General features: G+C 43.4%; 2 protein-coding genes across 2 annotated transcripts in view; one reads left to right on the top strand and one right to left on the bottom strand.

Annotated features, from left to right (window-relative positions):
• gpc5a (glypican 5a) overlaps nucleotides 1-12,610 on the top strand; it is a 159,343-nt gene that overhangs the window by 74,455 nt on the left and 72,278 nt on the right. The window lies entirely within an intron of this gene.
• Nucleotides 2,918-8,352, bottom strand: LOC147339142 (uncharacterized). Its single transcript, XM_086289779.1, has 2 exons — nucleotides 3,176-8,352; nucleotides 2,918-3,018 (listed from the first exon to the last, which is right to left on the bottom strand). Exon 1 carries the CDS (start codon nucleotides 8,130-8,132, stop codon nucleotides 3,609-3,611), a length of 4,524 nt encoding a protein of 1,507 aa, XP_086145905.1. The 5' UTR covers nucleotides 8,133-8,352; the 3' UTR covers nucleotides 2,918-3,018; nucleotides 3,176-3,608.

The raw sequence follows: 12,610 nt of genomic DNA, 5'->3' as shown, positions 1-12,610 counted from the left end.
TCTGCATGTAGGAGTCATTTGAGCTAAGCACATTTAATCTTCAAATATGTTCATGTTTGAAATGTTGCAGAAATTTTTGGCTCTCTGTGCAGTGCATAAAAAAAATGGCATACATGTAGTTTGACACCGAGGCAGCACGATGGTCAGTGTTGCCTCGTAGTGAGAAGGTCCTGGGTTCGAAGCCAACATCTGTGTGGAGTTTGCATGTTGTACCCAAAGACATGCAGTTAGTGAGGTTAACTGGTGATTCTAACTTGCCCATAGGTGTGAATGTGAGTGCTGTTTGTCTCTCTGTGTGTTACGTTCCAGCCCCCTCCCTGCGATCCTGAATTGGATAAGTGGAAGAAAATGAATAGATAGTAAGAAAGCCTAAATAGACCTTAAGGGATCTCCAATTAAGGGATTAGATCACCTTTTGAAATCAATATACCGGGCAGCATCCATCTCTCATTGTAAAGAGGCAAAAGTGAAAGCAGAACTGGTGGTAGCCATGGGGTTCTGCAGCACTTTGATCGATACAAACAGCTATGTCTGCAATTTTTTTTCCACTGTGCAGAAAGCCAAATATTTTCAGCAACATTTCAAATATGAGTATATTTGAGGATTTGCTGTTTAGCTGCTTCAGATGACTCCTACATGCAGATCTAATTCGTTAGTTTACGTTTAATTTTGATTGTTTTTACAGTCTTACTGACTTTTAATTGACTGGTAATGTAGTCGTTGGCAGCTTCCCTAATTAAGCCAGTGAGTTGCCATCTTTTCCAGTTTTAGCTTCTACTGCATGCACATATATACCTACATGTTACATCACTGTTATGTTACCCCAGAGCAGGAAATCTGTGTGAAGTCAGTTGGTCTTACAGCATGTCACGTTGCTCAAACAGGCTTTTTGCAATGCCATTTGGAGGTCTGCTGCTCACGTTTCCCCTGGCCTTCCATGCAACCTTGTGAAAGTGCTGGGTGTTGTTTAAGGGGGTCTTCACTGCTGTCCTCAGGTTTTACCCCCAATTTACATACATAAGGAGAGGTGGGCCCAGAACAGACCCATACTGCCTAGAGTACTTTATATTTGGCAGTTTATAAACTGACCATAACTGTAGTTCAGGCCCGCCCGAAAGTCAAGTGAACCCTAACAACTGCAGTGCACCAGCTGATAACTGCTGATAATGCACATACAGTGGGGCAAAAAAGTATTTAGTCAGCCACCGATTGTGCAAGTTCCCCCACTTAAAATGATGACAGAGGTCAGTAATTTGCACCAGAGGTACACTTCAACTGTGAGAGACAGAATGTGAAAAAAAAATCCATGAATTCACATGGTAGGATTTGTAAAGAATTTATTCGTAAATTAGGGTGGAAAATAAGTATTTGGTCACCTCAAACAAGGAAAATCTCTGGCTCTCACAGACCTGTAACGTCTTCTGTAAGAAGCTTTTCTGTCCCCCACTCGTTACCTGTATGAATGGCTCCTGTTTGAACTCATCATCTGTATAAAAGACACCTGTCCACAGCCCCAAACAGTCAGACTCCAAACTCCGCCATGGCCAAGACCAAAGAGCTTTCGAAGGACACCAGGAAAAGTATTGTAGACCTGCACCAGACTGGGAAGAGTGAATCTACAATAGGCAAGCAGCTTGGTGTGAAAAAATCAACTGTGGGAGCAATCATCAGAAAATGGAAGACATACAAGACCACTGATAATCTCCCTCGATCTGGGGCTCCACGCAAGATCTCATCCCGTGGGGTCAAAATGATCATGAGAACGGTGAGCAAAGATCCCAGAACCACACGGGGGGACCTGGTGAATGACCTGCAGAGAGCTGGGACCAAAGTAACAAAGGTCACCATCAGTAACACACTACAACGGCAGGGAATCAAATCCCGCAGTGCCAGACGTGTTCCGCTGCTGAAGCCAGAGCATGTCCAGGCCCGTCTGAAGTTTGCCAGAGAGCACATGGATGATACAGCAGAGGATTGGGAGAATGTCATGTGGTCAGATGAAACCAAAGTAGAACTTTTTGGTATAAACTCAACTCGTCGTGTTTGGAGGAAGAAGAATACTGAGTTGCATCCCAAGAACACCATACCTACTGTGAAGCATGGGGGTGGAAACATCATGCTATGGGGCTGTTTTTCTGCCAAGGGGACAGGACGACTGATCCGTGTTAAGGACAGAATGAATGGGGCCATGTATCGTGAGATTTTGAGCCAAAACCTCCTTCCATCAGTGAGAACTTTGAAGATGAAACGAGGCTGGGTCTTCCAACATGACAATGATCCAAAACACACCGCCCGGGCAACAAAGGAGTGGCTCCGTAAGAAGCATTTGAAAGTCCTGGAGTGGCCTAGCCAGTCTCCAGACCTCAACCCCATAGAAAATCTGTGGCGGGAGTTGAAAGTCCGTGTTGCTCGGCGACAGCCCCAAAACATCACTGCTCTCGAGAAGATCTGCATGGAGGAATGGGCCAAAATACCAGCTACTGTGTGTGCAAACCTGGTAAAGACCTATAGTAAACGTTTGACCTCTGTTGTTGCCAACAAAGGTTATGTTACAAAGTATTGAGTTGTATTTTTGTTATTGACCAAATACTTATTTTCCACCCTGATTTACGAATAAATTCTTTACAAATCCTACCATGTGGATTCATGGATTTTTTTTTCACATTCTGTCTCTCACAGTTGAAGTGTACCTCTGGTGCAAATTACTGACCTCTGTCATCATTTTAGGTGGGGGAACTTGCACAATCGGTGGCTGACTAAATACTTTTTTGCCCCACTGTAGGCTTGTGGATCAGCTGATACCATTCTGTGCATCCAGCTGGCGAGTCTTATATGTTACTTATTTAAGCTGCTGAAAACCTTATGCTGCCCTCACGACACGTGACCATGTGAAGCTAGACAGCTAGCGAACAAAATAGAGGAGATCTTCCACACAAGGCTTGCCTTTCTTGCTTTTAATGAAGATCCTTTAAAGCCTTATCTCTCTCAAGGCTTCTCCTTGCTATTTCTCATTTGTAACTGAAACATACAGAAAATGAAAATAAATTGCTAGCTAACACACATCTTAATGACAAACTTACTGATTAGCCTAGCTTAACATGTGCGTTACATTAGCATCGCAGTTCACTCCATGTAAACACATATAAAAGTTATCTCTGAACATATTAATACTCACAAAGACGAACGTTTCCCAAGGTACAAGCGTGTAGGGCACTCTTAGCGTGTACATGAACTCGTTCACTCTTTTAATACTGCCGAAGCACTTTTCACGGCATTAACGGAGAAAATACGTCAAAGATGGGTTAATGATCAGAGCGCTCCCTCGCTCCCATTTCCACACATAGAATACAAAGATCACTTGTGATAACGATGTCTCACTCTGAGCAAATTACGAACCCATACATTTTAACTGTTTTTAGCATGAATCACTTATAATATTTCTTAACTTTGAACTTATTTATCACTTTGCTTATGTAACTTAATCAGACTATGCACTAACTACTGACTTTTGACCAAAAGGCATAACACTCCCCGCTTGATATACACACATTATATCACAATAAACATCAATACAACATATTCAAACATCATTTAGCATTGAAGAATATTCATTCAGTCTCTGCAAGCAAAACAACAATCTCTGAAACTGGTCTGAGAAACATTTTAACAGTCCCATCTTTTACAGTCCGCACTTCCACTTTTCGGACCTTCTTGTCGCTGCTGGGGAATGTTTTTACTATTAGTCCCATGGGCCATTCGTTCCTGCTGGCTTGGGGGTCCTTTAGCAGGACCACATCTCCTTGTTTGACATTAGGTCTAGTCTCTGTCCATTTTGCACGACTTTGTAAGGTGGACAAATATTCTCCTTTCCACCTTTTCCAAAAAGTGTCAGCGAGGAGTTGAACATGTTTCCATTGTTTCCCAAACAGCTGCCCTGATGAGAAGTTCCCAAGTGGGGCGGACACAGCACTCATCTTCTGCGTTAGTAGCACTGCTGGAGTGAGTACTGCAGGACTGTCAGGGTCGGTGGATATGGGAACAAGAGGCCTTGCATTAATAATTGCCATCACCTCGGCCATGAAGGTGCACAACACTTCATGAGTAAGACGTGTTTGTTCAGTTCGTAACAACATTGCATCCAGAATGCGCCTGGCAACGCCTATAAGGCGCTCCCACGAGCCTCCCATATGAGACGCATGAGGGGGATTGAAAGTCCAAACACACCCTCTCTCTTGCAGGTACTTTCCTACTGCTTTGTTTCCTGAGTTTAGGTCTAATTCCTTACAAGCGCCCACAAAATTCGTGCCTCTGTCCGAGCGCAGAAACTTGGCCGGGCCCCGAATAGAGAAGAGCCTTCTTAATGCATTGATAAAACTATCAGCAGACATAGTCTCTATCAGTTCGATATGCACAGCCCTAGTTGACATGCATGTGAATAACACAGCCCAACGTTTGTTCTGGGAACAACCACCTCTTGTACGACGCGTCACAATAGTCCATGGCCCAAATACATCTAGGCCTACAGTGGTAAAGGGTGGTTCAGGGGTGACTCGGTCTGCAGGCAAGTCTGCCATTTTCTGGATCTGCATTTTGCCTCGCAACTTGCGACATGTGACACACCGATGAATGACAGATGACACAAGCCGCTTCCCTCCAATTATCCAGTACCCAGCACCACGGATAGCTCCTTCAGTTATGTGTCTTCCTTGATGAGCCACTCGTTCATGATAGTGAGTTACAATTAGCATGGCGATGTGGCTGGTAGATGGGATAATCAGAGGGTGCTTTTCATTCTCTGTGAGATCGGCAGCGGAAAGACGTCCACCAACTCGTAAGAGACTGTCTTTGTCCACTACAGGATTGAGCTTTTTGAGTGCATCAAATATGCCACTGACCTTCCTTCCTTCTTTAATGTTTTCAAGCGTCCCTTTGTAAGCTTCTTGTTGGACGGCTCGAATAATGACTGCTTGGGCTCGGGTGAGTTCTTGGACGCTCGGTGTCTCACTGAAACCTTTCCATCCCCTTTGTCCACTTGTCTTTTGTGCAAAGGATGTAACTACATGAATGAGTCTGGCTATGACTCTGCAAAGAGTGATCCAGTTTGAGTACTTTTTGAAACGGCCAGAACCTAACTGTGGCTCTGCTACAGTAGTTTTCATTACTTTTATTTCCGGATGTATCTCTCTGTCTTTTTCAGGTTCGATGAGCGTGAAAGGACCGGTGTGTGGTTCTGTGTGTGGGTCAGAGTACAGAAAGGGTGGACCTGAGAACCAGGTAGTGTTCTGCAGGTCTGCTGCTGGAATGAACCGAGTGGCCTGGTCAGCTGGATTTAACTCACTTGGTACATAATGCCATTGACTCGGATGGGTGGATGCTCTAATGCGCGTAACCCTGTTGGCAACATACATGTAGAATCGTCTGGAGGTGTTGTGTATGTACCCCAACACAATCCTACTGTCTGTGTAAAAAGTCACATTGTCTACTTTAATGTCTAACTCGTCTCTGATGAGCTCAAACATTTCCACCACGAGCACAGCAGCACATAGTTCCAGGCGTGGTACAGTGTGTGCGGGGCGGGGTGCGAGTTTAGACTTCCCCATCACAAACCCAGTATGACACTGTCCTTCACTGTCAACTGTACGCAGATAGACTACTGCACCTATAGCGACAGTGGAGGCATCACAGAAAATGCAAAGTTCTTTCACTTTCGTTGTGCTTAACGTACCTGGGCTGTAGCACCTTGGTATTTGGAGGTTCTCAAGGGCTTGCAAAGAGTCTTTCCGTAAGTCCCACCTCTCCTGTTTCTCAGGGGGTAAGAGTGTGTCCCAGTCTTTTCCATCAGATGACAGTTCCCTGAGTAATGCTTTGCCCTGCATTATTATGGGAGCAGCAAATCCCAAAGGGTCATAGAGGCTATTAACTGTCGACAATACTCCCCTCCGTTTGAATGGTTTGCTCTCATTTGACACCTGGTAAGTGAAGCTGACAGATTGTAGGTTCCAACAGAGTCCCAAGCTTCTCTGAACTGGAAGAGGGTCTACTCCTAGGTCTAAATCTTTCAGGTCCTTTGCACGATCCTCAACAGGGAAAGCTTCCATGACTTGACTGCAGTTTGATGCCACCTTGTGGAGGCGCAAGTTAGACTCTGCCAACATGTTTTGCGTTCTTGTGAGCAGGTTGATTGCTTCCTCTGGCGTGGCGACTGATGTGAGACCATCGTCAACATAAAACTGACGCTCAACAAACTGTCTTGCATCAGATCCGTGTTCTCGTTCTCCCTGCTGTGCTGCCTGTCTCATGCAGTAGATGGCAACAGCGGGTGACGGGCTGTTTCCAAGCACGTGGACCTTCATTCTAAACTCAACTATGCTCTTTGTAATGTCATTGTCCTCATACCACAGATAACGCAGATAATCTCTGTGGTCTTCGCGCACAACGAAGCAGTAAAACATTTGCTGCACATCGGCTGTCAGGGCTATGGGCTCTTTGCGGAAGCGCAACAGCACTCCCAATAGGGAGTTGTTCAAATCAGGTCCGCCAAGAAGCACTTGATTGAGCGAAATTCCGTCACATTCTGCACTTGAATCAAACACGACTCGTATTTGTTGTGGCTTCTGTGGGTGGTATACCCCAAACGTGGGCAGATACCAATGTTCTTTATTTAGTGGCAGAGGAGGGGCAGGCTCGGCTTGGTCGTTATCCAACATTTTCTGCATGAATTGGATGTAGTGATCTTTCATTTCTGGTCTCTTTTCCAAAGTCTTTCGGAGAGAGCAGAGGGGTTTTAGGGCTTGTTCTCGGTTGTCAGGGAGCCTCCTTCTCTGTGAGCGAAAGGGTAAAGGTGCAACCCAGCTGTTCTCTTGGTTTTGATAAACTTCACTGTCCATTATTGTCAGGAATGCTCTGTCGTCGATAGACATGGCTTGTTTGTTATCACCCTCAGATCTAACAAACACAGAGTGTCCCAAATCGTCTGTGATGCAGGTTGCATTCATAGTGACCCCATAATTCTCTTTAACGTGAATTGTGTTTGGGCAAGGCTCAAAATAGGATGCACGTCCATTATCTAAGGTGTGTGTTTTATAGACATTGACCTCTGACTGACTGTGCACTTTTCCTAGACACACCTCCCCCACAATAACCCAACCCAGGTCTAGCCTTTGGGCGTATGGTGCATCATTGGGTCCGTTGATTTGCTCACGTACCTTATGGACCCTGATGACGTCCCTTCCAAGGAGTAAAAGGATTGGGGCATGGTGGTCGACAGGTGGGATGTTATCTGTCACTGGAAGAAGATGTGGGTGATGCTGGGCAATCTCTGGAGAGGGTATTTCAGATCTATTGTCCGGCACAGAGTCACATTCAATTAAAGGGGGTAGCTGGATGTTGACTTCTCCATCCAAAGACTCGAGGAAGAAGTTTACAGCTCTCCTACCTGAGGTTTGTTCTCTGCCAGAGCAAGTCTTTAAGGTGTATGGAGTGGGTTTGGCATTGATTTTGAAAAGGCTGAAAAACTCTGACTTAACCAGTGACCTGTTGGACTGATCATCTATTACTGCGTACATTTTTATAGCTCTCTCTTTTTGGCCTGCGGGATACACTTTGACCAAACTGATCTTAGAACATGAACGTGGGCTATCACCTTGGCCACATACCTCTGTGCACTTCGACTCGACTGAAGGTGAGCTCTCGATTTGCTCTTCATTGTCGTGGTTTCCTGGTGTAGTACTCTTAGGGGCAAGAGTAGGACCAGGATGCATTGCAGATAAGTGTTTGAGGCTGTCACATTCAATACACTTAACCATTGCTTTACAGTTTTTTGCAATGTGTTGGACAGACCCACAGCATCTGTAGCATATGTGGTGCTCTTTGAGATAGGCTTGTCTTTCTTCAATAGGTTTGTCTCTAAAGAGCTTACACTTTTTGAGTGGATGTGGTTTTTTGTGGATTGGGCACTGGCGATCCGGTTCCTCCATTTTCTTTGGACTGAGATTATTCTGGTCCGGCTCTGCCGTAATGTCCATTTTGTGTGCTGACACAGTAGGTTTGCGACTATATGACCTCAGTTTTTCTGTGGGAGAAGGGACATGGGTGTTGGCCTTGGACATAGCAAAGCTTGGGTCATTCCTCATTTTCGCTTGCCGCTGGACAAATTGTGTGAAAACTGAGAAAGGAGGAAATGACACACTATGAGTCTCCTTGTACTGTGTTCCTACAGTTGTCCACTTTTCCTGTAGGTTGAAGGGAAGTTTTTCCACTATTTGCCTGACTCCTCTAGCTGTGTCCAGGTAAGCAAGTCCTGGGAGTGCACCATCTTGTTTAGCACACTGTAGCTCCAATAAGATGTCACTAAGTTCCTGCAGCTTAACATTGTCTTTATTTGTTAGTTTAGGAAAGTCCTCTACCTTTTTTAAGAGTGCGTCCTCAATAGCCTCAGGTGAGCCGTAGCACTCTTCAAGGCGTTGCCAGACCATCTTTGCACCTGCAGCAGGATTGAGGGTGTGTACAGCACGAATGCGCTTAGCCTGTTCGGATGATGTTGGACCCAACCATTTTGTTAGCAAGTCTAATTCCTCTCTTGGAGACAAATTTAGGTCTTTGGTTGCGCTGATGAATGAGGTTTTCCATGCCCAATAGTTTTCAGGTTTGTCATCAAATTGCAAAAGACCTGTGCTAACTAGTTCTTTGCGAATTAGGTATTTTGCAAACTGTTGCATTTCACTTGATTCAGGTACGCAGTTGTTAAGGTTGGGGGTGTGCTTTGTGGAGTTGGACCAGTACGTGTCGACTACACATGTGTTCACTGTTTGCTCCTGTTTCCTTTCTCTATTTACAGGTGGTGTTTTCGTCTGAGTGTTGGTTATAAAAGGATTAGTTATTTGTGTACTGTCTTGTGCATCTACTTCATTGCAATTTCCTTTAGGAGGCTGTGCTGGGTTGTGCTGAGTGTCTGGGTAGAGTAACTCACATTGTTGTTGAACATATTCGTTAGTGCGGTGCACTGTACTGATGGGCTCAGCTTCCTCACAAAGTTCTCCGTAGAGCTCCCCGCTCTGAATCTCTGCTTCTTCATAGGCTGAGGCCTCTGCTTCAGCTGCGGCTATTGCTTTTTGGCACTGGAGGACATGTAGATGAGCATCCAGTTCAGCTCTCTGTTTCATTGCATTAGCTTCCTTTTCAGCGAAGGCCAGTTGAGCTCGTGCTGCTTGAGCTTTGGCATAGGCCCTTGCAGCTGCAGAAGCTGTTGATGAGGATGTCCGTTGAGAACGCCTTGTCGATGTTCTGGATTGCTGCGACTTGGTGTCGAATGGCTGAGACCGTTGCTGCGTTGTAGCTGGTTGAGTGGCGACGTCTGGTTGCTGTTCACCACCGGCTGCTTCGTCTAGCTCTTCAGCAGCGTAGTCTTTTAGGTAATTTCTTCCTGAGCGTAGACTCATGTTGCTTAAAGTAGCTCTGTATGTTTGAACCCGCTGAGTAGGCGTCTTTTCCTTCGTCTTTTTACTATGCTGCCCTCACGACACGTGACCATGTGAAGCTAGACAGCTAGCGAACAAAATAGAGGAGATCTTCCACACAAGGCTTGCCTTTCTTGCTTTTAATGAAGATCCTTTAAAGCCTTATCTCTCTCAAGGCTTCTCCTTGCTATTTCTCATTTGTAACTGAAACATACAGAAAATGAAAATAAATTGCTAGCTAACACACATCTTAATGACAAACTTACTGATTAGCCTAGCTTAACACGTGCGTTACATTAGCATCGCAGTTCACTCCATGTAAACACATATAAAAGTTATCTCTGAACATATTAATACTCACAAAGACGAACGTTTCCCAAGGTACAAGCGTGTAGGGCACTCTTAGCGTGTACATGAACTCGTTCACTCTTTTAATACTGCCGAAGCACTTTTCACGGCATTAACGGAGAAAATACGTCAAAGATAGGTTAATGATCAGAGCGCTCCCTCGCTCCCATTTCCGCACATAGAATACAAAGATCACTTGTGATAACGATGTCTCACTCTGAGCAAATTACGAACCCATACATTTTAACTGTTTTTAGCATGAATCACTTATAATATTTCTTAACTTTGAACTTATTTATCACTTTGCTTATGTAACTTAATCAGACTATGCACTAACTACTGACTTTTGACCAAAAGGCATAACAAACCTACTTACCTTCCTGTGCAAGCTGCTTTGAAACCCACCTATGCCTGTTTTTGTTGATGCCTGCTGTATTCTTTGCTTTAGGGGTGTTTTTGCTGCTGTGCCGTCTATTTCAGGTTTTGTATACGCATATGGAAGGGAAAGTTGTGCTTTTCAGTCTCTTTCAGTTTAATCAAGACAGAACTGAAGTAGCGCTGGCTGCATTGATATTTAAAGACGTTGATTAATCAACTAATTTTTTCTGAGGAGTCTATTAAATGTTGTTAATGTTGTCTAAGTTTAACTGTTGGTATTTAAAGTACCAAAAAAGATGCTAAATACTGTGATTGATTTATAAAAATTATTTTGAGTTTTATGCTTTTTCCCTGTGAAATATACCAATGACTAATTGTTCAGTTTGTTTACATGGTGAAAAATGCTGGTTCTCTTCAGTTTCTTCCTCGTCTCTTTTCTCCTTTCTCTTCAAGTGTCACTTGTATTCTTCCTTATGCCGCGTTTTAAAAAGGAGAAAGTCTGCGACCTCATTTGTGGCATCACAAACAGTGATAAAAAGTGACACTTGGGCACAACACTGACATGTAGCTCATTATCACATTACTCTCTCATCTAAGAATCAAATCTTTGGCGTGTGAAGAAACTTACTGAGGTACATCTGATTTTCAGGAACTGCACACAATGTGAGGTGTCATTTCAGAGTCACAGTTTTTTTTCTGTTGTTTTTGAATAATAATCTGTCTTTGTACGATCTTACATTTCAGACAAAATCCCTGGAACAATAAAAATAAGAGTTCTGTGAAAAGTTAGTTATTTCAATTATATTTGAATATCTAACGTGCTAGTATTTGGAATAAACTAAATTAAAAGACATATAACACAGACTTGGTGGCTGCTGGCTGTTTTTAAACAAAGCCAGTTGTTAAATTACTGAAATAAATACATTTACAGAACTTACTCAATAAAATTAGCGTGAACTTTGATCAATTTTATTCCAAAGCAACTTTGCAACATGCAGTGATGCTGTACACAAAGTAATGTCCAAAGCGAGGGTGTCAAACATAAGGTCCAGGGAACAGAAGCAGCCTGGCACAGACTCCAATCTGCCTTTGGAAAATATGACAGGGAGCGTAAATAATTTGGGCATTCATACTATAGCACAGTAATTAAAAAAACAGATAAACTATTAAATAACAGAAAAGTTCCTGCTCTCTCTATGACAATATAAGCTTCTGTTTTTTGTTTGTTTTGTTTTTTTACAAGGGGTCCAAAAAATGGACATTTCCTGTGAATTTACAGAAACTTTCTGTTTATAATTACAGGACGTTCTGGGCAATGAGCTATGTGATTTTTTTTTTTTTCTGTAATTTTACACATTTTTTTAAAATTGAAGCCCAAAGAGTCGCGCTGACAGATTTCTTTCTTTTACCATAGCAGAGTTTCTATATCACATGGAAAATCTAGGACAATTAAACTATCTCAGAGATTAAATGTGCAGTTCAACAGGGGAATTAAACTGCACATTTGAAAGGGGAGTGTCAGTTGTCTGGCCCACTTAAGATCAAAGTGGGCTGTATGTGGATCTTGATATGAAAGAAACCATCTATGTCCACTGTGAACGACCATCTTTGAACAGAGGCGATGGTTTACGACACCAACTGTCTGCCATCTATAATCCAGTTTTGAGATCCCTTCCCAGACGCCTTAACGCCCACCCACATCCTGGGCCTTTTGACCTCAGTAAATCACACGATAGGATGGGGCTAGTTTCACAGTGGGTTAACCCGAAACCTTGGCTGATTGTAACCTACAGCCATTTTCACACCTTGGCTCGTGTAATTAGGTAGAGGATCAATAGGGGGTCCATGTCCCTCTTGGGGGGACACTGGAATAGAGCTTAAATCTGGGACTCTTCCTCATTTGACCCTAGAACTGAAGAAGCTTCTTGGATGAGAGTTGAAACATCTTCAAGCAACTTAAAGAAGTCCAGAGGCTTTTCTTTCCAAGCTCCTTAGACCTCTTCATATGAAATGAATTTGACATCTCTAGTCTGAAGCTTAAAAAATACATTTTGAGATTAGTTTTGCGTACAGAGTTAGGCACCATTGCAGCATCCTCGTAAAACGATTTTTTTTTAGCATGCACAAGCGGTATCCACTGCTCTCTCATCAGCTGTCACAAAGAGGCATTGAGGTGTGCAGTTCACAGTTTTGAATGAAATGCTTTGAGAGCTATTGGATGGCTTCTCTTAAAATGTGTTTTAAAGTTTTGTGTCCCCCTCAGTATGAACATAAATGTAAAAACACATATTGGGCCATGTTTGCAAGTTTATGGTGCAAATAAAATGTAAGCAGCTCGCCTCATGTGTAAACATCTGGGATACTTTAAAATATGCATCTACTGCGTGACCTGTATGAGACAGACTGCTGAAAAACGTGTTGACACATCA

The sequence above is a fragment of the Aulonocara sp. 'chitande type north' Nkhata Bay genome, linkage group LG1 (genome assembly GCF_057382095.1).
Source record: "Aulonocara sp. 'chitande type north' Nkhata Bay isolate Kocher_YH1m ecotype deep benthic linkage group LG1, A_spYH_male_GT1.1, whole genome shotgun sequence".
Taxonomy (NCBI): Eukaryota; Metazoa; Chordata; class Actinopteri; order Cichliformes; family Cichlidae; genus Aulonocara; species Aulonocara sp. 'chitande type north' Nkhata Bay.
The sequence above is the reverse complement of the archived record's forward strand: the minus strand, read 5'-3'. Positions and strand labels throughout refer to the sequence as shown.